The sequence below is a fragment of the Panthera tigris genome, chromosome A1, assembly GCF_018350195.1.
Source record: "Panthera tigris isolate Pti1 chromosome A1, P.tigris_Pti1_mat1.1, whole genome shotgun sequence".
NCBI lineage: Eukaryota > Metazoa > Chordata > Mammalia > Carnivora > Felidae > Panthera > Panthera tigris.
In genome coordinates, this window is record NC_056660.1 from 124,461,909 (window position 1) to 124,486,474 (window position 24,566).

Below are 24,566 nucleotides of genomic sequence, written 5' to 3' on the forward strand. Positions count from 1 at the left end.
CTGTGAGATAGATCAGTTTCATAAGTTGTAGTTTTATTTTTAAATAGGAAAACCCAAATTATCTGTTTTTCATTATTACTACAAAATTTAGTGTCTGATTTTAAGTACATGCAAATATATGTAAAATATTTAGATGGCTGGTTAATAAAAAGGAATCATAAAAATGTATGTTTATCTTTATAAGATACATATATCTTAATATCTTACTGTTTAAAGTTTATTTATTTATTTTGAGAGAGAGAGAGAGAGAGCTGGGGAGAGGCAGAGAGAGAGGGAAAAAGAGAATCCCAAGCAGGCTCCACCCTGCCGGCAGAGAGCTCAATGCCGAACTTGAACTCACAAACCATAAGATCATGACCTGAAGAGTCAAATGCTTAACTAAGCCACCCAGGCACCCCTTAAATATCTTATTTTAGCTTAAACATAAATAACAGTATTTTGTTTTGTATGATTTGGGATTTCTTAACCAGTACGTGGCTGTGGGGCCCTGGTTTGTTGAGTGTGGGTTCACTATTTAGAGTTCCATGTATCTATGTCACTTATCTCACTGCCTACAATTTTCACTTTTACTTTTTTAAAGCCAAGTGAGAACTGATAGATACCTGCTTTTCCAATCTTTTACAGTTAACACATCCACTACTAATTTCATAAAGACTTTTTTCAGGGTCTTACCTGCTTGCATTTTCCAAAGCATTTAACTTAGTTTTCATTGGAACAACGTTCCTTTTGCATTTGCATACCCATGTTTTATTAACAATCAATTTGATAGTATTTAAATTTCATAAGGACACTTATAACACTATAATCAGGTTTGGGAACAAGTATGACAGATTTTCTTCGGGCCCACAACTCACCTGGAAGGAGAAGCATACAGGCACCATGAGCATTCATTGTGCTCTGGCATCCCTTTGAAAATGCCCTTTTAGGGGGCCAGTTATCCCATAAATGACAAGATTTCCTGACTTGGAACATCTGGAAACAACTGGGAAGTATGGTATCTGGAAAGAACATGGAGAAACCAAATTCTAGCCCAGCTCTCCTGAAAGTACTCTATACTAAATATATAAATATATATAAACCTCATAGAACACAAGCTTTTCATTCTATGTTGCACATTATATTCCTGCTCTTTATGTCTACATAAAAATAAATCTTACAAAAAAAGTATGGAAAGACACACACAGATCTGAAAATTCTCTCAGAGTCAGCCTGAAAAATAACTAATAAAAATATTTGCAGATGGGAATTTTTTAATTTTGTAAATAAGAAAAATAACAAACAATATCTCCAGAGAAGAGGAAAACTCCCTGCATATGCATAGTAGATACTAGGTGCTCAATAAATATGTGATGAATGACATACAGGCTGAAATATTTCTGCCAGTGCATACTAAATCAGCTCATTCTGATGTCAGTGATATTTACGCACAATCAAGAAACACACCAATATTAAGCTAGATTCTCCAAATGAATGTGTGTAGCAACCAAAGTGTGATAAAGGTTACCAAAGTTGTCATGGGATGAGTGAAATCATTGCAATACTTCTATCTGGGAAAGCATAGAACTAAAGGACTTGGAAATAGTACCTGAAGTTTTCAATGCACAAGCAACCTTCGAAGAGACACAGACTCCTTTATGTCATTAAAGAAATCAAATTAAGGCACTTCAACATCAGGATCCAACAGTACCAAAACCAGAGCTAGAGTCCTACCATGTTTAAGATTGAGAAACTACAGTAGCAATCCCATGGGTTAAATTGTCCTTAAAGAAGACTTTGTATTAACATATTGCAGACAAAGAACATCCTTTGCAGTCAAGCATGTCCTTTGCTTATTTCTCTCTCCTCCCCTCCTCTAAAAAAAAAAAAAAAAAAATCTATTTGTCAGTGCATAATGACAACCCAAATATTTACATAAAAGATCAAGGGCAAAATTCCTCAAAGCACCAAAAACTAGGCAAAAGACCAGTACTTGGGTTTCTCGGTGGTGGTGTGTGGTGAATGGACGAGGTCAGAGAAGTGGGGCTAGTTTATAGTGTTGCATTTGCTACAAATAAAGAGTTTTACTGGAATCCTCTTCTACTTTGCTACTATGGCCAAACTTTAAAATTGGAACGATTTTGAAAGGCTAATTACAGGTAACTCTGTGTGTGTGTGTGTGTGTGTGTGTGTGTACACAATTTTAAGGTTTTTCTGTCTAAATAGGAAAGAGGATAGTTTATCCTTTCAATTTGGGATTTGGTGGGTGTGGCAATCTGGGAAGATCTGGGAAACAACTAGTGTTTAGTTTGGATGATACACCTGGCTACCATTAAAAGAGCATATAATTATAGCCTAAATGTAGACTTTAAATTTTAACAGATTTATCTAAACTTTCAAAATTTGTACCGTTGAATGTAACTATCTAAAACCATTCTATGGCAGATGTTGCAGTAGTATTCAAAACTGAGCTAATTTACACTGCCATTTTAAAAATCCCTCCAATATCACCACATTCCTAAGTTAACGTTTATACTCGGGAATGGGGCTTTCATTTTTTCTAGTTTGGAGAAGTCAAATGAATTGTTTTGTAGACAGTTCAGACTTCTAATTCTATGAAGACTGACAAGACAGCGCTCTACTTTGTGTTAGAGAGGAACCCTCTCCCTCCCATCCCCCCACGCTATGTTTTAATTAACGTTTCACAAAATAAATATAGGGGTGCAGGTCCCGGGTTGTGGGACGTTTCCCCTCACAGACAAACATGCTCGAGGAAAAGGAGGGGAGAAATAAACGCCACACAGAAGATCTACTCGCCAGAAGAAAGGTCGAAAATCATTAACATGTAAATGGTACTTCTTCCATTCCGAGGCACCTTATCGCCGAGACTGCCCCAAGGACTGGAAGGGTTCGGAACTCCAAGTTAGGCAACTTGGGGACTACAGGGGTCGGGGCGGAGGGAACCCAGACCATGGCCAGACCCTCCTTGGAAGGACGTGCGGCTAGAGGCATCGGATTTAGAGGCGGGGCGGGGCAGGGCCGGGGGGGGGGGGGTGGGGGGGGAGAAGGAGGGACTGGCCGAGGATGATATTATCGAGCACTTTCCTGCACAGCCTAGCTTCCTTCCCCAAACGCGCTCTATGTGGTCCCGTAAACCGCTGCCCTTCCCCAAAACAGCGGAAGAAAAAATAAAGATGTATAAGGGGACACCCGCCCTCCGTGTCTCTCTCTAGGTGAGAGGGGTATCCCAAATCGGTGATGTCAGGTCGTGAACAAGATATTCCAGGAAACGCTGAAGTTTTATTTGTAGTTCGTGTTGCGGAGGGTGGGGGAGGAGGACAATGGAAGAGAAAAACATTAAAAAAAAAAAACTTATTCTTTTTGGTCCGCGGCTGCACGTCTGCTGAAAATTGAGTTTCTTTCGCTTTCCATCAAGCCGAGAACCCTGGCCGCCACCTGCGCGTCCCGCGCGGGGTGGGGGAGGGGGTTGGTCCTCGCCCGGGTTCCCCGACGACCACTGCAAAGGGCAGCGAGAATGACAAACCGCAAACTGTCTCGCCGGCATTCCCTTCAACGCACCACACACCTAAGTTCGAATTGAAACTCCCGTTGGCCGACCTCCCACCGAGCCAGGCCGAGATTGCGGCGGAGAGGAAGCTGCGCGCTGCCGCCACGGAGGCTCCTCCTCTCGCCGGTGCAGCCCGGGACTACCTGGCGGCTCGGGCAGGGGCGGGGGTTGGGTGCAGCACGCAAAGCTCAGGGCACCTTCGAGACGGCTACGTTCCAGCCCACTTCGCAGGCCAGCGCGGGACGCCGGGCGCACAGCCTATTCCTTCCACCTGCTCCATGCCGTACCCTCCCCCTTCCCTGGCTGTGCCCGGTGAGCCTGCCAGACCGTCCAGGCCAAGCACCCGGCGGGCCGTGCTCACGCAGTTGGCGCAGGCGGCCCTACGCTAGCGGCGCAGCGCCCGCCGGTCCGCCCGCCCCCTGCACTCTCCCCGCCCCCTCCCTCCCTCGCAGGGGCCGAGCGAATGTAGCCCGCGAGAGAAAATGGCGGCGGCGGCGGGGAATCGCGCCTCGTCGTCGGGATTCCCGGGCGCCCGGGCGGCGAGCCCCGAGGCGGGTGGTGGTGGAGGTGCTCTCAAGGCTAGCAGCGCGCCCGCAGCAGCCGCGGGGCTACTTCGGGAGGCGGGCAGCGGGGGCCGCGAGCGGGCTGACTGGCGGCGGCGGCAGCTGCGCAAAGTGCGGAGTGTGGAGCTGGACCAGCTGCCGGAGCCGCCGCTCTTCCTCGCCGCCTCACCGCCGTCCTCCTCCACTTCCCCGTCGCCGGAGCCCTCGGACGCAGCGGCGGGCGGGAGCGGTTTCCAGCCTGTGGCCGTGCCGCAACCCCACGGAGCCGCGAGCCGTGGCGGCGCCCACCCTCCGGAGCCCGCGGCCGCACCGGACAGCGGCGCTCCGAGCCCCGCGGGGGCCGAGTCCGGGGAGAAGCGGACGACCGCCGCCGAGCCGCCTCCTGCAGCGGCCCCAGCCGGGTGAGCTGCGCGGCCGGGGATGCGGCGGGGACTTGGGGGACGGGCGAGGGCAATGAATGAACCCCGGACACCGCGCACTGCGTCCCGGCGCTCAGCGCCGCTAAGCTGCGCGCCGCTCGCCGGGATCTGAGCCCTCGGGCACCCCCTTTGACCCCTCCGGCGTCGGGCGGCGCCCCGGACCTGGCCTGCGGGACGAAACGGGGGCCCGGGGCGGGGACGTGCCGGAGAGTTTGTTATTGTTTGTAGACATGTGACAGGCGTGCGAGCCGCGCTGCAGGGACCCGTTGAGATAAGGTGTGGGGCCCCGGGCTGGCTTTGTGGGGCTCCGGAATCGGGACTCTTGGAGGACCCCCCGGCGTGGGACCCTGGTGTTGCCCTCGGGGCTGGGCTGGGGGGCGGGCAGAAGCCTGTTGGCGGCGCCCCCAGACGAGAGTCCCGGGATCTCTGGGGTGAGGCCAGAGCCTGCAAACAAGCGGTGGTCAAAAAAAGGGGCGGGGTGGGTGGGAAGCCCAGCCCGAGGCCGGGTGGGGGGCCCGGGACGGAGGAGAACGCGGTGAGGTCCTCCCGGCCTTGACAGGCAGAGACCCTTAGCAGGTACCCGGGGCCCGGCCCGGACGGAGGCAGAACGACCACAGGGGCTCCTGGTGGAAGGCGCTGTAACGCCTGTCAAAGCGTTGTGGGCGGGCAGACTGCACACTCGGGGACTTGTAATATTTTTGGAGTTGGTTTTTCTCATTGCGTCCCTCAAGGGGCTCCACATGTTCTTGGGAATGCGGACAGCGCCACTGAGACTTGAGTGACTTCTGTTTGCAGTTTGAAATTGGCCTTTGAAGTTTGCATTTGGCGGAGTGGTGTAAGAGCCAGGACCGGATGTGTCAGCCATTCAGTTTCAAAGCAGTGGTGACTGCTCCCCGCAGCCTCTCTGGCGTGGCTGGGGACCGCGGCTCGGGTGCGGTGCTTCCTGCTCGGTGCAGCTGCGTGGGCCGCCCGCCTGACTGAGGGATTCCAGGGGTCACAGTGCGGTGGGCTTCGGCTCACATAGCCCTGTAGTGCCAATGCATTACGGTATGTGTAAGGTAACAGACTAGACGTTCTTGGCCTGACCCTTTCTTTGGCTACTGGAAATCTTTATGTTAAAGGAAATTCTTTTAAGTGTGACAGCCGTAATCCATGTTTTTAGAAAATCTGACTAGTGTTTGCACAGCACAGTCTTGATGAGTATTTTGAGTTGCTGGAAATGTTTTTGTGATAGTTACCCATTGCCCTGTGGAGTTTCCTGACCTTTATTCTGAGTATTTTAAAGACTGTCTTAGATTTTTTTCCTTGTGAGACGAATCTGACAGTAGGAATCCTTGGTTTCGGTTATCTAAAGTTCTTTGGCACTTTTTTGAGCTTGATTATTTATTTAAAGCCACAGTTCATTTATTACCAGGAAGTCGCGCCCCCCCCCCCAAAATTACCCTAAAAATTATGGTCAACACTGTGCCATGGCAATCTTGAAAGGAAAGGAGATGGCTGTGATAGTTTTCTGCGTGCACTTGTAAATATAACTTAGTTTTACGAGAGTTAAGTTCCTCTACACTTTGCTGCTTCCCTGCAGATTGGAGTAAAAACTCAGTAGGATAATTCTTTGAAGGCAGTTGATACTACAAATGAGCTCCAGATAAAAATATTAAACCTTAAATTTGAGAAGTTAATTTTATCTGTTCTGACGAAAGCAACTTTTGAATACAGTAAATAATTTAGTACCAGCATTTTAGTCATTAAAGAGCTATGAATATAGAAGAGCAACCACTGTAAAAAATAATGTGTAGAAGTTGTTTAGTGTTGTCTCCACACAAAATAAGAGGACTAAGATGGAGGCAGGTAGAATTCAGAAATGGTAATTTATGCTTAATTTTTGCATTTCATAACGTAGGTATTTTTCCCCTCTTTGTTTCAGGAGTGGATTATAATTGTGCAATGTGTGAAATAATGGGCTAATCAGCATAATCACTTTTTAAAAATGAATTTCACTAGCCAGAATGCTGTTTGTTCACCCTAAGTCATCCCTGCAAATTTCATTTATACTAAAATGTTGATTCCCTAAACTTTTGAAATATAGTGATTTTTCCTTTCAATTTCCTTGTCAGTGGGATTGAAATTCATTTGCATTTGTTGGTATAAATACTTTGAGTATAAAGAGTTCATTGAACTCTACATTTTACTTTTTTGACAGTTTCATTTGTACTTTCTGGAGGAAAATTTAGCCTTGAGATTTTGAAATATTTTTATGTTTTAGTAGTAGTAAGGGTCTGGAGACCCCTTCTGTCTAAAGACCTATTGTATGTTTTAAAGAGAATCCTATGATTTTTAATTTCAGAATTTCCTTCAGGTTTTTGACCTTTGGATGTAGAAACTGAAAATGTAGAAAATATATTTGTGCAGTATAAATTATGTAAGTTATACTCATATTAAAAATAGAAAAGTTTAAGTCTGACCCTCTCCTTTAGGGTAATAATTGAAACCATGAAAGTTTTGTGCCTGAAAGTGGCACCCAAAGGTTTGGGATTTTAACTTACATTACAGAATTAGGAACTTTTTCTTCCTATTTATTGTCTTTGAAGAAAAATTGCAGTGTTATCCTCCATTGAACAGGCTGTTGTGAGTTTGGTAGTTATAATTACTCTATCCTATTTTTGTAACTGAAAAAACCCTAACTATCAATTTGCTGGCCCCATGAAAGAACAAGATATGCTGTACTTGTTAATGTTAGTTTTTGTTAAAACTAAAGCTATTACATAGGCTGCTTTTATATCCTCATATAGCCCTCAGCTTTCACTTCCGTTTAGAAGCTACTGGGTTAAAAATATAATTTAGTGATTTTTTTTACTAGAGGAGATACAGGAACATTATTACCTAAAAATAAGTTTTAAAAAATTAAGTTGACAATTTTACAAAACAGTAGAGGGAGTTACAGAAGTTAACATAGGTGAATTTGTAAGTTTTGTAGTTATGAATTATCTCCAAACTCTCTATTAAATCAAGTAAGAAAATTAATGCATTCTTCAAAGATTATCCTTATTAAATATAATTCTGAAAGAAAAATATCAGTTATAGTTGCTGCCAACTTTTGTTTTCTTTTCATATCTGATTTTGGCAGGGGTAACTGGTTAACCAACATTCCTTAATGTATGATTTCCAATACTCTTTAATAACTCCATTTTGTTAGATACAAAAACCAGGAAGTAGCCCTGTTCATTGGTACTGTTTCACCTCCTCATAGTGCCTCAAGTCTATGTTGCTTGTCTTAGAAAAATGGTCATTGACTTACTGACTTGAAGATTTCAAAATATAGAAAGAAAGGAGTGTTCTTTGTTTTCATCGAGTGCAAAATAACCAGCTACAGCTTGCCTAGGCTGTCTGCTCATCAGTCCTTGACACTGGCTGTGAACATTCCAGAAGAAGAAATAATGGGGTGGCAAGGCAGTTAATGGTGAATGGATTCCCCTGAGGGAAAATATGAGGCATTCAGAAGTGCTCTGAGTTAGAAAGCATGATTTGCATTTGTAACCCATTTTCTTGGGTTGAGGGGTCTTTCTCTATAAAGGCAGTAGAAAAATGTGGTATGGAAAAGTAATAGTCTCCAGAGGCTGCTTACGAACTATACTATATTGCACCTCTAACCTTGGTAATGTTTTGATTATATCAGATACCAAGTATAGTCCTTAGACTTGGTGGTTTTCCTCAATCCTGGCCTCTTTTTATATCCTAAGTCAAAAGTTAGAGCTACTTAAAAATGTGAATGGGTAGAAGATAAATGTAAGCAAATGTTCAGTATTAGGAATAGATCCACATTGTCTCTAACAAATAATTGAAGAACATTTTTAACATGAAAGAAGTAATCAGGAACAGAATTAAAGTAAATGGTTTGTGGCAAAACAGTGAGATTAGTCAGGTGATATGTAAGAGGATTTTAGCTATGGCTAAAACATGTTCATTGAGCATACAGATATGTTTGGATTCATTTTATGTAGTCACCTTTCTTCCCTTCTGCGGGTCAGACAAGTTACAGCCCTCCAAGGCTTTGTAATTTCTGTTTTCAAGAGGTGGAAACTTATAGGTAATGCTAAAGCCCTTTGATCCCATAACTAGAAGACAGCTCCGTCAGTCTGACTCCACAGTTCATTTCTTTCCACCATCTATGCTGCTTTTATTTTTTCAAATTAATAATTAAATTAATTGATAATTTTTAAGGAGGAAGTTACTCTGCAGGAGTCATAGTAAACATAATAGGTCTCCACTGAGTGCCATTGCCAATGTATTTGTCTCTTTATATGTATATACTGCATAGTTTTCTGTAACCTGGCCTTGTATATGTAATACAAGTAGACTGTACTAGATCACCTTATTGTGTTAGGCATGAAAAATAATTGATTCATGTTGAGTGTTTCTTAGATTTCTTGATTTGTGCTGTATTAAATCGGAAGTGGAGGGAAGTGAAGCTGAAATTAAAATCACTCATTTATCTAAATCATCATACATGGAGAGAAACTTCCTGTTTAGCTGGACCTTGCTCCTTTGTTGTTCTTTTTTTATTTCATTCATCCAACATGTAAGAATCTCTACAAGATGATAGTCTTTGTATTAGAGAAAAAGATCATTAATGCATGGTCTCAGTTTCTCTTGGTGGGTTCTAGTATGCATGTGTTAGCAGTACCATGTTAAGTGCTTTAAGAGAGATGTGAATTCAGAGAGACACCCAGATTAAAAATTAGTGTTCTGAATCTCATCCACAGCATTCCACACTATTCATGCAGTGAATATGATGGTACCTCCCTAACTTTCTCAGGAATTAGTTGGCCTTCCAGATTAGTAGTTAAGGGTGGTAGCTTTGTTTTACTTTCTGCAGGGCATTTGGTCTTTTTCCCCTTTCTTAGGACAGGTATATGCTGTAGTTTTTCCATTTCTACAGTAATGGAAAAAGGAAATCTAGATACAGATGAGTTTCAAACTGTTTCTGGCTATACTCTTAAGAGGAATATATACAGAACTGCAAGTTCAGATGTGATTTTTTTTTCTTGAAAGAGAAAATGGAGGTATGGGGAACAAGAAACTCAATATATGCCAATGGTGCTTTTAAACTTTAGTCTTAATTATTAGTAACAGCAACTCTGCTAGTTAAGAAAACAATATTGGGAAATGTAAATTATGCTCTATGGCATAAGATAATCAAGAAAATATCCTTGTCTTTATATACTCTATGGCATATCACAGTTGGTTTAGGTATGTTTGGTATGGAAGGGAGTTTTATTAGTGACGGAGTCCTTTGGAATACCAGTCTGGTTAGTTTAGTTTAATAGATTGACATGTCATAGAGTGCCAAGAACTGTTAAGTTCTTAATAACCACCAAGCATATATTTCTGAGAGTACAGTCTGTCACCTGGAAATCATTAGTGAGGCCATCAGACCTCTTGAAGAATGGAGGAAGTCCCTGGAGCTTCCACAGTGCTGTAGTTAGTGCATTAACTAAGTTTATCACATGAAATATATTGAGTGTATGTGGAGTAAGGAGAGAGTAGACACTGGGTGGAGACTTTACTCTTGACAAATAGACGTGATCATTACTTTTTTGTTGTTGCCTAAATAAGTCATTTAACTGATATATTATCAAGTAACCTTCAAACTGGTCTAACAGCATTCTGAATAGTAAATATCAGTTGTTAACAAATGCGGAATTCTGTCTTATTATTTATACCATTGCCCAGTACCTAGACTCGTGTCTGCTACCCATGAATGTTAGGTGCCCATAAATGTTAGGATGGATTAATTTTCTCAAAGTGGTTATTTTTAAATTAGTGTATCTGAAGATTACAATAATTTACTTTGATGTGATTTTAATCATGGTCTAGCTTAAGGCAAGTTTTGAAGTCAAGAACTGTTTCTTAGGCTTGATATTTAGTAGCAGTAGTTGGTGTTTAGCAATCACTGACCATATTGATTGATTTCATATTATGTATAACAAAGTAATTAGTTTAATAGCTCAGTGTAGTTGCAAAGTAATTAGAGCCATGCTCAAAGTATCAAATAGTGAGAAAATTGAGTTTCTGATATTTCAAGTGGCTAGTTATTTGGACTGATGGGTAATCCTCCTGATTATCTTCTTCACCCTGACAGTTCTTGCTTGGTGGCCCATCATCACTCTCTTGAACATTAATATTAGAAGATCTTCAGGTTGATCCTAGGGCTTCTCTCATTTTGTCTTCTCCATCCCTACCCTCATTAATGCCTTGAGATCAATTATTGACCGTTCACAAATGATTGCCGAATTTCCTAACCATGACCTCTCCTGAACTCCAGACTTGACATCTAACTGTCTGTGTAACAGAGCCATACTCAGATATCTAAAATCAAATTCAGGACTTTCCCTATACCTTGTTCTACTAATACGTTCTCGGCTTATGGAATGGCAGAACCAGAACCTAGGAGTTACCCTTGACAGCTCCTTGTGTATAGTCCACCATCAGAGGCTGAGGATTTGACTGTTACCACATCCTTAAGCCAGGCTTCCATGATCCCTTATTTAGACTAATGTAGTAGCTTCCTGACTTGCCCCTGTATCCTGCTTTCTCCCTTCTAATCTGTTCTCCTTATTATATGGCCAGAGTGATTGTTTTATTTTATTTTTATTTTTATTTTTATTTTAATTTTTATTTTATTTTATTTTATTTTATTTTATTTTATTTTATTTTATTTAAGTAGGCTCCATGCCCAGTGTGGAGCCCAATGCAGAGCTTGAACTCAGGACCTTGAGATCAAGACTGGCTGAGATCAAGACTCACGCCCTTAACTGACTGAGCCAGCCAGGTGCCCACAGAGTGATGACTTTAAAATGTTAATCTGATTATAACAATTTTCCTCTAGAAAAGTAAGTAAGATTAAATATGAAAACTCTCAGAAGCTTTCTATTTGGTTAAAAACAGAGAATCCTTAACATGCTCTACCCAGTCCCTGCCCTGTCTGGCCCTGCGCCTCTCCAGGCTGTCTCAGATCACACTTGCCCTTGTTCTTTGCTGGCTTGCCTTCTTTCATTTCCTCAAACTCAGCATTCCACCTCTCGCCATAGGGCTTTGGCATGTACTGCATGCTCCCTCTGCCGGGAACACTCTTCCCCAGTCCCATGTCAGTACTTCCTTGTTCAAACCTTAGCTCAATGATACTTCCTCGGGGAAGCTTTTCTTCCCTGGTCTCTCAGACTGGCTTCTAGCACAGTGTCTCTCTACTGTCAATGTTGTGATTTTACATTTGTTATCTCATTTGATGAATTGCTGCCTTCTCCAGAAGATTATAAGACCTTTGTGGGCAGTGCCTGTGCCTGGATGGGGACCCGGCACCTAGCAAATGCCTGGCCCAGAGTAGACCCCCAGAGTAAATATTTGTGGAATAAATGAGTAAGGATAATAATGGCAAGTTTAACCTAGTGGATCATCTGTTTGTCGCCTTTGGTCACAGTACCCTTGGACCTAGCTGAGACACGAATAAACAGCAAAAGCCTAGATGATTGTTATTTCCAAGTTCTCAGTTTGTGATAGATTCATTGGGAGGTATATGGACTATTAGACATGCCAAGTGCCTTGACTGAGGTAGGACAGCTTAATGTGGCATGGGGGAAATAGCTATATAGTAGTCCCTTACCCCCTTTCCCATGGTTTCACTTTCCAAGGTTTCAGTCGGCTGGCCGCAGTCTGATGATCCTCCTTCCTCCTTCTGACACTGTCATCACAAGTTCAGTAGTGCTACCCCTTCCCCACTCATGCTCTGTCTCTCTCTCTCTTTCTCTCAAAAATAAAGAAAAACATTTAAAAAAAATTTAAAAAGGGTGGGGGGGGCCCTGGATGGTTCAGTCAGTGGGTTAAGCATCCAACCTTGGCTCAGGTTATGATCTCACGGTTCATGCGTTCAAGTCCCGCATTGGGCTCTGTGCTGACAGCTCAGAGCCTGGAGCCTGCTTCACATTCTGTGTCTGTGTGTCTGTCTCTGTCTCTCTCTCTCACTCTCTCTTCCTCCTTCCACCCCTCACTCATGTTCCCTCTCTCAAAACTAAATAAAAACGTTAAAAAATTTTTTAAAAAAAGTTCAGTAGTAGCTTAACACTACGTCGCCAAGTCTACATCATTCACCTCACTTCATCTCATCAGATGGGCATTTTATCATGTTACATCATCACAAGAAGGGTGAGTACAGTACAATAAGACTTGGAGAGAAAGTGACCACGTTCACATAACTTTTATAAAATTATATTGTAATAATTGTTCTATTCTATTAGTTACTGTTACTCTTACAGTGCCTAATTTATAAATTTAGAAAAAACATAATTTATGTAGGGTTCAGTACTATCTCTGGTTTTAGACATCCACTGGGGGTCTTGGAATGTGTTCCTAGTGGATAAGGGGAGACTGCTCTACTGCATGATAATCTCTTGTAGGTAAGAAGAGCTTACTGTGTGTATGTAATTCTTTTGCACTTACTAGGGTACTGAAAATGTGTGTGTATGCATATTTATGTATATATGAATAAATATACACATAAAGGTGCCACGCATTAATATAATGATTCCTTTTTTTTCAAGTTCTCAAAATGTTATGTAAACTTAAGATATCGTTTTAAGGTTCTTGTCCCAATGTATTCATATGAATAAATATAAAGATGTTATGCATTAATGTAATTGTTCCTTTTTCACAAACTAGTAATGTAATGTAAACTTAAAATACCATTTCCAGGATTCTTGTCACAATATAACCCTACTTCATGTAAAATTTATTAAACTGTTTTTGATAGTAATTCAACTTGTAATAAATAGAAGTTCACATTTGCACTAAAGAGATTTGCTAGGCAAATACTGTATGAGATTTCAGGAACCAAGAGCCCACGTAACAGAAAGAAAACATTTTAAAGTTTACTGATGGTAACTAAACCCAGCAGCCTCCCTTATCTAGAACATGGTTTAGCACTAAGATGTAGGGAAAAAAGGCTCTCAGCCGCCAAAGAGCCTGTAACAAAATCTATCCTTTGAAGTTCTTTGATTTTACACTTAATGAGAGTTCTAAGGGCATTGTCTCAGGATTCACAGACACTTACTTAAGATATTCTTGTTTTCTTGTCCATTTGGTGTCCCTAAAACACAGCAATCAAAAGCCGCCAATTAGAAGGACTAGGAGTATGAGGGACAGGTTCCCTGATGGCAGCAATACTGGCAAAGAGATTTGACAGCCAGAGAGGAGAGAGGGAGGGAGAGGAGGATGTCACAGCATTGCTGTTGGGGACACCTGGTGTGGGAACATTCTGTTCCACATACCTGGATAGCTTCTCAGATTATGAATTTTTTGAATGACAAAACTTTCCACATTACTTCTTGAGCACCAATTTCCTTATTTGTAGAATGACTATGAAGAAGATTGTTTTTTATAATGGCAAGTGTGGCTCATCATAACAAAGTTGTGGTGTTTCTTTCTATTCAGTGAACGGAAATTAGAATGTTTATAATATATTAAGATTTTCATTCAAGATAGTTGTAGCAAGTATTTTGATCCTTAAAGTGGTAAGCTTCTAAATTATCTAGAATACGTAGTTACATAGCCCTGATGGTACTAAATAATTGAAGAGTCCGTTAGAATTCTGAAAAATTGGATGCCACTCATTAGAAATGTCGTGTGGATTGTCTCTGTGGGAAAATCTTTTTTGTTCTATTTGTTGGCTTGAATCATATTCTACCCTGCAGTTTCTTTAAGATACTTCTTAATCACTACCACTAGGGATATATCCTGACCTTTCTCCTAGTTAGACTGTGAAGAGTGAAGCAGTAAGCTCTGACTTTTTAACACTGATCAAGTTACTTAATGACTGCAAGGTTTTTGGTTTAATTACTTGGAAAAGTCTGTATGCTTTAAGGTGGTAAGTGTTTTGAAACAGACATTCACATTTCTTCCTTTTTTCTCCTTCGAGGTTAATTGGCTGCATCTCTTTATCTTCTGGATTTCTATTAATATTCTTAAATTCTGCTTGGGTAGTAAATAAGATAATTTTAATTGAAACTTAGATTTTATAAAAGATGTTACAGACTAATGTAGATATTAATATTCCTGAAAAAGTTTTAGGTTTTTTAATCTAAATTTATTTTGAATTATGAAAATATGTTTCAATCTTCTGATACAATGGCATCTCCATGCTGTTTTATGAGGTCCTAATAATGTTTTTGGGATTCAGGACTTATAGAATTAAACTTCATTATTAAAATGATTGGACAGCCCTTTTGAAAGCAATAGAACAATTATTTTTTTAATTTGTATCTTTATCATTTTACAAAAAGGACTGTACACTGGAGACTACAAAATTTTCTTTTTTCTTTTTTTAGATTTCTTTTTAACATTCATTTTTGAGAGGGTGTGAACAGGGCAGGGGCAGAGAGAGAGGGAGACATAGAATCCAAAGCAGGCTCCAGGCTCTGAGCTGTCACCACAGAGCCTGACGTGAGGCTTGAACTCACAAGCTGTGAGATCATGACCCAAGCTGAAGTTAGACGCTTAACCGACTGAGCCACCCAGGCGCCCCATAAATTTGCCTTTTTCTTGACAGTATTTTGTTAGTTGTGTTGATAAACATGGAGCTATCTTTTTTGTTTTTTTTTAATGTTTATTTATTTTTGAGAGAAACCAAGTGTAAGCGGGGAAGGGGCAGAGAGAGAGAGAGGGAGACACAGAATCTGAAGCAGGCTGCAGGGTCTAAGCTGTCAGCACAGAGCCCAATGTAGGGCTCAAACCCACTAACCGAGAGATCATGACCTGAGCCAAAGTCAGTCACTTAACTGACTGAGCCACCCAGGCGTCCCTGAGCTATCTTTTTAATGACTGAATAATATTCTGTTATATGAATGTCTCATTAGCCAGTTTTCTATTTTTTTCTCAGTTTCCTGTTTTTAGACATTTATATTGTTTGTGTTTGGATTGTTATATTAACCTTTAGTGACTGCCATCGTATATGCATTTTTATGTATTAGAGAATTTATTTCTATAAAATAAATATTCAGAAGTGGAATTGCTGAGTCAAAGGACATGGATATTTAAAATTTGATTGTATAGCTGAATTGCATCATCAAACATTGTACCAGTTTATATTTATTTCTGTTTATTTCACAGTATGTGAGAGTGCCCGTGGCCCCACATTTTGGCTATCATTGGACATCATCCATCTTTCATTTTTTGCCAGTCTGGATGAAAGATGGTTTCTTATTTTAATTTGCATTTTTTAGCTTTTTAACATCATTGTACAACTTGCCATATTTATTATGGACAAGCTGTCATAATAATTTATTGGACAAGTTGTCATATTTATTAACAGTTTCATATTTCTTTGGTATATTTTCTTTCATACATGGGTAAGAACTGTTTATTTTTTCCTGTTGGTTTGTGATCACCCTTTGTATGTTAGAATAGCTCTGACATGTATTGCAATTGTTTTCCTCCACTTTGGTGTTATGAATTTCAGTTAAGAGTGTTTTTCCACAAAGAAAGTTTAATTGTCTTTTCAGATTTCAGTGTTTTCTTTTCATTATTTTTGCATTTAGGTCTTATAGCATGGCCTTCTAGAGATGCAGTGCTGTGTAGTACTGAAGAGTGCAGATGCATGAATTATAGTCAGAGTGTCACCACTGCCAGGTAGTGTAACTGGGCAGTTACTTACCTTCTTTGCATTTCACTTTTCTTAACTGTAAGATGAAGATACCATTTCATAGTTATAATGAGGACTGAGTATTTGTATAGCTCTTCAGACAGTGAGTGCTTGGTGCACAGTAAACACTGTATAAGTAATGGTTCTTACTATTCCCTATTGTAAAGTTATACAAATTCACCAGCATTTTCTAATATTTTTATGTATTTAAAAAAAAAAAAAAAAACTTCTGATCCATCTGAAGTTGTAAGGAATGGTACAGGGTCTAACTTCATTGTCTCCAAATGACTAACTAGGTGTCCCAGCACTGTTTATTGATTAAAAGTATTCCCTTTATCACATACTAAATTCTCAGATATTTGGAAGTTCCTAGATACATTTCTTTATTCCAGATCTTTTTCTTGCACTAAGGGCCTAAACTCCTAAATAGCCACATTTCAAGATTAAAAGAAAGACATTAACTAGAGAGAAAGGATATATCAGGAGATTATTAACTATATCTTTGCTGACTCATTCTTATTGATTTTGGTCCCTGAAATGTCTTGGCTTCATTGACAGAACCCTGCATCCTACTGCCTCTGGGATAGTTTCTCTAGAAGGTGCAGCTCTGGCAGGTGCTATAGCCCTGTGTCCACACTGAATCCCTGTCACCCTGCCCCCCAGCTTCTCTATCCTCTCCCTCAGTTCTCCTGCTTGTTTTGGGTGCCTGTTGGTAACTCCTGCCATCATCTCCCTCATTGCTGTGCTCTTATTCTTCTGGCTTTCTTATCCTCAGCATCCAAGCAGTCTCCAGTTGTACTGTTGCCAGTTCCCTGCTAGCCTTGGAATTCACCCTACGGCTGCTAATCCAGGGTCACACTATTGTCACTTCATCTCGATCTTGCAAAGCCTCCTTCCTAACCAGACTCCTGCTTTTAGACATGTCTTCCTGTCTTTTCCCTACACTGTAGTTAGAGTGAGGCTTCTACAGTGAGGGTATGACCCTGACACTTCTGTCCACGGAACTTTCCTTCATCCTCAGAATAAAGTCCAGACTCCTTAATCTAGCTCAGAAGCCCCTGGTGACCAGGTCTGCTCCCCTCTTAGCTCCCCCTTTCAGGACACCGTCTTTATTTTCAATGTGCTGTTTCCTCCATCTGGAATACTCCTCATCTCCACTGTGAGATGGTTTTCAATATGTTTTTACTCCCTTTGCAATAACGAATTACTGGTATTCTACTAAATATAAGTGTGGCTTTTTGCAGAAGTCAATACTGTATTGTGAATTCTGCTGAACTCTGATTTAAAGTTCCTCAGTATCTGAATTAGATTTGTCGCTTTTAAACCTCTTCAGTTTTTCCTCTGTGATTGTGTATGTAGTCACGTCTTAACTGAACAACGGTGTTTACGAAGAGTTGTTTGTAAAGTGTACGTTATTATACAGTGAGTCGGATTTTTCAGGTTATGTGAAAATTTCATAGGTGCAATGTTGGGAGAAAATTTTGGTGGCACACAATGTATTGCTGTCTTTGGGAATAATCCAAGACCATCTCCCGTAGGAGAACAAACATGCTGAAATGCTGCAATCACAGGGCTTGACTGTGTCCTGGGCACATCATCACAAGGTTTATATCAGCTGCCTGGCCTCCTCAGGCAAGGTCCCAGGAAGCCGATGGGCTGTAGGAAGACAGGCCTGTCAGAAGTTGGGTCATTTGAAATCTCTTTTTGTCTAGTCTTTGCATACTCTTTCCAGAAAAACCAAAGGCTAGAGTAGTAAACATGCCAGGGTGAATGTCCATTACCAGTGCTATCATCCCCCCTTACACCGCCACCATCCATGCCTTCAAGAGCACTCTGAGTGACTTCTGTGAACCAGGCTCCAAGGTGCTAGGGACCCAGGAGGGATGATGCGTGTAAAGGAGTTTAACAAGGTAACAGTCTGCTGATGACAAGGGTTGTGCAGCTCTTAGTCATCTGGGAATGACACTGGTGTAGGGAGGGTTTTCAGGGAAATGGGAGGTCCATGCCAAGTTCTGGAGAATGCAGAGTTGTGAAACAGGTGAAAGGGGCTTGCTTACAGGGAGACTTCATGAGGTGCAGGGGGAACAGACACAGGCCCTCTGCTGATAAGTGAACTGCAAGTATAGTTCAAATAGCTCTAAATGGGTGGAGAGTAGAGTGTACATGGGGCTAAGGAACCAACCTGTGGACAAGATTTCTGTCTGTGCCCAGAGAGCCGTGCAGAGCTCTCTGCTTCATTATTGCTCCCACTGGTCAATCCTTAGATCTCTGTGCTTAGGGCAAAATAAAAAGCTTTTGTAGTTTTACAGGTAACCACAGTGTGCTAGGAAGTGGAACAGGAGGCCCAAAGAAGGAGTTACATCAGAGCTGGTGCAAGGTAGTCTGCAGCCACAAGTCTTTCTGGAAGCTATGACTCTTGCATGGCCAGCAGCTCCCACATTTGCAGAGGTCCACAGATTGGGAGGTGTTTACCTGCAAAACAAATTCCATCCACTTTGAACCTGAATGTGGTTTTGGAACTGCACTACACTGGGCTGTAGTGATTAGGGCCCTAAGAGTCAGACCTGCTAGCCACTTAATACTGTTGGACCCAGGGAAAGTCACTTAACTTCTCTGACCCTCATATTTCTCACCTCAAAAATGGTGTGAGTGGGGTGATGAGATGAAATAATAAAGCTTGATTCTTGACCCAGTAAAGTACTCAGTAGGGGCGCCTGGGTGACTTGTCAGTTAAGCCTCCGACTTCGGCTCAGGTCATGATCTCACAGCCTGTGAGCTCAAGGCCCACGTCAGGCTTAATTCTGACCGCTCAGAGCGTGGAGCCTGCTTCGGATTGTGTCTGTCTGTCTTGTCTCTCTTTCGGCCCCTTCCCCATTTGTGCTCCGTCTTTCTCAAAATAAATAAATAAAAGTAAACATTAAAAAAAAATTTTTAAGTACTCATTAACTGTCAGTAATATCACTGCAAATAACTATGAAGACCAGTTAAAACTTTGTACAAATGAAGATGAGGTTAAGACACTCAAGGTTACCTTAATTACCATTAATTTAGGAAAGGTAATGTATATAGATTATGTGTCATCTTGAGAGGAATTTATTTTTTATTATTTTGAAATTATTTACTAGAATAATGGAAAACACAACTTTCAGAATTATGTGATATGGGATAAAGCATATCACTGGTAGTACATAGATCAAGGTTCTCATCACTTTGTGAGGACATAGGGCTGGTTTTCTGGGTTTGGTTTTCTCATCTGTGAAAAGAAGAGGTGACTTACATAATCTCTTGGTTCCCTTAAAGATCTAACAACTTTACAAAAATTTAATTTGAAAATTACCGCTTGTGGCTGTATTTAGTTCTAATTACTGAAATGATTACTTTTGTGAACTTACATACTCTTGAAATTTTAAACCTGGATATCAGCCCTAACAAGAAATACAAATGAAAATCAATGAAGGCCTAGAAAAGTGGAATCATGTTTATTAACTGACATTAAATGATGAGAAAATCCTTACTTTTTTTTTTAAAGCCTGTAACTATACTGGGAGTATAGTATTTTGCAAAGTGGAGAAAAATTAGGACTGAGTAATTAGCATGTTTGTGTTTAACAGCTATGGTTAGAGAAGAGTTTTGAAAGTAACTTTGAATCTAATTTTTGGTAACTATACTGGTAAAAGCTGTTTTGCCTTTTGGTTTTTTTTTTTTTTTGTTTAGCTTTAATTGTATAAGGAAAGGATATCCCCAGGGATATCTTCTAACGAACAAAGCCCTCTTTTGTCTTTTTCCTAAATTTGTAAAGTTTTTCCATAAATGCCCATATGTATACATTCTTTTTTGCTTAAAACTTTAAAATGCATTGTTCAGTGACACTTAGTTGTATTGCTTCCTGATACTGAAAATTCAGATTTAACTGTATTGCAGGGGTTCTTTTCACATAATTTGGACAGAGTTGGCAATTCCTAGAAAGTATGAATTTCACTATGAATTTTTTTTTCTTTTTAATCTAATAGCTTGGTGCTCAAGTTCTAGAAGAATATGACTTTCAGGTAGGTTTGGAATAAGGCTTTTTAACTGACTTAATCACTGTGATTGTACCAACTTGAAGCATAGTCACAGAAAATCTCTTGCCCATTGCTATTCTTCATGTACAGAACTGAAGCTGCTTCTAATTCATTGCTGAGCACATCCAGTACTAATCACTGTTTGTCTTTGGATTCCTGGTACTGAAGAATACTTGACCTTTTCTGCTTCCATCACAACCCATACAGTTCCTGCGTTTTGAATGTTGGGATCAGCTATTCAGATATTTGGGAGCACTTACTACATGCTGCTAGCACCTGATTTATCCACAGACACAGCTGTGATGAGAAATAGAGCAAAGTTCTTTTGAGTCTCAATTGCAATTAGCACTATTCCTTTAGCTTATTGTGACTGATAACTAGCAAAAGTTTTTGTTACCACTGAATAAGCTTATGCAGGTAGACTGTCAATTTGCACAATGCAAACTGAAATCATCCTGCAGTTTTATAAATGCATGGTAGAACATTTCCTCCAATGCAAGAGGATTCGCTAGGAGTTTTAAATAATGCCAGAGATGTGTGAGAACAGAGCCTTCCGTTTTGGGGATTAGATCCATAAAGACACTTTGGGCATCCAAGAGAAAAGGTTTATGTTGCAAATTTCTTGATTTCTCTTCTCCCTCTTACTTCCTGGGCCAAGTTTTGGTGATAAAATCTAAAACCATCAGTGTCTGAAAGTCATCTTATCTCTAAATACAGCAACTTGCTAAGAATTAAATTGTGTAATATAATGCTTTATTCTTATTGAAGGTTCCCCAAAATACTGAATGTCACAGATTTTAATTACTAAAAGCAAATGAGTAGAAATTTCTTATATGAGTAGAGAATATGGTTGGCCATATACCGAGCCAAAATGAAGTTTTTGTTTCTGAGTTCTTTCTCTGTTTAATATTCCCTGCCTACAATACATACACATGTCATGTCCCCTGCCCCCCGACCCCCCAAAACACAGACAGGTCTTGACTTTTCACTTGTGCTGGACAGTGGCTCTAAGACTTGCTGTTAGTAAGCCACCTGCACTGAATTCTTTGCTTTAGCAAGTTTCCTATAATGCCATTGCAATCACATTTTTTCTCTATTTCTTAGTCCTTTATTAAAAATAAATATTGCTTTATAAATTATTTATTAAGCATTGATAGGGTTTGCACTTGTGATCAATTTGCTGTACACTTTGGATAGTTATACCATCCTTCTCTTCATAGGCTGATTTCTGTCCTCATGCTTTGGGTTACTTTTGCCCCAGTATATTATTACATGGGAATACAGAGCACAGGAGCTACATTTTATATTGGCTGAAGCCGTATTGTTTTTAAATCTGTCACAGAAATTAGCCCAAAGACCTAGAAAAATAATATGCTATCAATTATTGATTTTTTTAAATAGCTAATCTGGGACTGATTTTAACTGTACTGTGAGAAATTGCATTAAAAACATTGATAAAAGTATTTACATTTTGTAAAAAGTTTCTGCTTAAGGGATATATTTTAAGTGTTCATTTTTCCCCCATATGCTTAGTTAGCCGTGTGCATCAAATCTTTCTAAATACAGTGTTTTTTTCCATAAACCGTTAAAATATCCTGGAAATATTATAATTTCAGAATTTCAGCCCTTTCTTCCACAGCTCTTTTACCTGTGAAAATGGGATAAAATCTTGTTTTCTTAAGATGATGTGTAAGAATTTGGGGTTTGGACACTGTGGGCACTGTGAAGACATGACAGCCATCACCACCTCCCCTCCAGGATTATGTCACCTGTGATTGTTGTGAGGAAGTGGTGAAGTTAGCACTCTTGGCTTCTGTGGCTTTCAGTTTCTTCCCTGCTGCCTAGTAGTTATTTTGGGGTCTCCCCTGTATAAGTCTGAGAAGCAAAATATCACTGGGTGTCACCCTGGATCCTGGACATCAGAGGGGTCTGCTGCTATGCTGCAGCTGAAGCCAGGGTGGACTCCCTGGCTTATATCAGTTCAGGTACCAGAGAACTGCTTCTGGATAAGACTTGCTCAGGATATTGACCTGTTCTCCCTTGCTGGAGCACAGAAGCAGCCATTGAGACTTTTAGAGGCGACGAGATCAGGAATGGGATGGAGAACAGAGGGGCTGCTGGTGGTGGCAGTGATGGCAGTGGCAGCAGCAACTGAAATCGATCTTTACGGCCAGTGAACTGCAAAACCTGATCAGCTTCTTACGGGATAGCTAGACTCTGACAGAGGCAGATGGACCACAAAACACCTAGGCCTAAATTTTTTTTAGCCCCTGATTTGTAACTTGATGTGTTTTTAATTATTCATTTTGTGATTCAAGTTTAATCAGACTAACTACAAGTGGGGCCTTTAGACTGCCCTTTCAAAAAATTGGTAGCATGTTCACTTCACTTATTAAATGATATTTTGAATCATTACCTGTTACTTTCTCTTAGAACTTTAAACATTCTTTAAAAACGTGAATATTTTAGTCTATTTCAAGATGTTTATTACTGCTTATGTAGGACTAATGAAAAAAATTAGGAACAAATGAATTCCACAAGAATTTTTCTTTGACCTCTGAAGAGTCAAGTAGCCCAACTTAAAGGTGAGAAAATGTGGATAATACTTTGAAAATGAAAACTATTCTGATAGAAAATTGAAGTTTTCTTTTCCTGTTTCATTTAAAATGAAAAGCCTAATCAAATTGCATTTCAAATTCAGGAGTTCTTTATGGACACATCTGATTCCTTCTTTCCCCTTTCAGCTATTGTATAGGGAATTTTCTGTGTCTTTAGTTGAAAAACATCGAACCTGCTCTCCAGGAGCTGATTGTGGTAGACGGCGTGTTAGCATCAGCTCACACCAACAAGCCTGTACCCAGTACTGTCTTCCCACCTGTGCAGACCATTGAGTAAAGTACTTGAACCACTTTGAGTTTGTCCTCATCTATGAATGGGAAATAATGTCTTTCATACTTCAAGAATTTGAGAAAATTGAACGAAATGATGGCTATGAAAGTGCTTTCAAAGGGTAACAATGCAGCACTAGGATTTATGGTCCCAGCACTTCAGAATTCCAAAGTGCAAGCACCTGCCTCTCTAAGTATCACAGTGGCATTAGAGATCTGGAGCAGTGGAGTCCTGGGCTGAGGCGGCTGGGGCTGGCCAGTGCTGAGTTCCCATCAGCTCATCCTAGTTCAGCAGCGTACTCCTGCTGTGCTGCTCTTATTGGAAAGAGCAGTAATAGCTCACTTCCTCCGTGCCTGGTCCACTGGGTGCATCCTATAGCTTCTCTCATTTAAGACTTACACCATCCTTGTGAAGTTTTATTCCCATTTTACAACTGAGAAAGCAGACACTCTGAGAGTTGAGGTAACTTGGCAGCTAGTTGACCTTGAAGCCTGGATGTGAACCCTGGTAGTCTGACTCCAAGACTGTGTGCTCTTAACCTTTTTGATAATCTTGTGTGTGTATATATATATATATATATATATACACACATATATATATACACATATATATATACACACACACACACACACACAATATATATATATATAAATATATGTTTTATATACGTTATACATATATTTTAAATCAGGAGATAGGTTTGAGTTACATCAGCACATTTTTTTAAAGTTTATTTATTTTTAGAGAGAGAGCATGAGTGGAGGACAGGCAGAGCCAAAGCGGGTCTCAGTGTCATAAACCATGAGATCGTGATCTGAAGTGAAAGCAAGATTTGGACACTTAACCAACTGAGCCACCCAGGCACCCCAGCACATACATTTTATTATCTTTTATTTATTTCCTTTTCTTGCCTTTTATTGGAGTAAAAATCATATCTGATTATGACTTTTTAAATTATGGTTAAGTCTTCCAGAATACACAGGAAGCATCACTGAACCATGTTAACATTTTTCATTGTGACGTGAAGTTGGTATAAAATAAAGCCAATTGTAAACACAAATAAATTTAGACTTCATTGTGTTTACTGTGCCAGAGAAGAGAGTAGGCTCTAGGGTGCAAATATGGTCGGATTCTTTTTTTTTTTTTTAATTTTTTTATATTTACATCCAAATTAGTATATAGTGCAACAATGATTTCAGGAGATTACTTAGTGCCCCTTACCCATTTAGCCCATTCCCCCTCCCACAATCCCTCCAGTAGCCCTCAGTTTGTTTTGTCCCCCTCCCTGTTTTTATATTATTTTTGTTTCCCTTCTCTTATGTTCATCTGTTTTGTCTCTTAAAGTCCTCATAGGAGTGAAGTCATAGGATTTTTTTCTTTCTCTGACTAATTTCACTTAGCATA

The 24,566-nt window shown here is 40.5% G+C and overlaps 1 protein-coding gene across 4 annotated transcripts in view; it reads left to right on the forward strand.

Moving 5' to 3' along the window:
- The first annotated feature begins 3,996 nt into the window (after positions 1 to 3,996).
- MAP3K1 (mitogen-activated protein kinase kinase kinase 1) overlaps positions 3,997 to 24,566 on the forward strand; it is a 77,158-nt gene continuing 56,588 nt past the window's right edge. The window contains exons 1-2 of one of the 4 annotated variants that reach the window (XM_042987057.1): positions 15,403 to 16,199; positions 20,223 to 20,258. In XM_042987057.1, coding sequence (XP_042842991.1) covers positions 20,248 to 20,258 — 11 coding nt within the window. In that variant the 5' untranslated portion in view covers positions 15,403 to 16,199; positions 20,223 to 20,247. Of the gene's footprint in view, positions 4,509 to 4,806; positions 4,958 to 15,402; positions 16,200 to 20,222; positions 20,259 to 24,566 lie in introns of those variants that run through there. The other 3 variants (XM_042987051.1, XM_042987073.1, XM_042987053.1) reach the window with 3 other exon arrangements.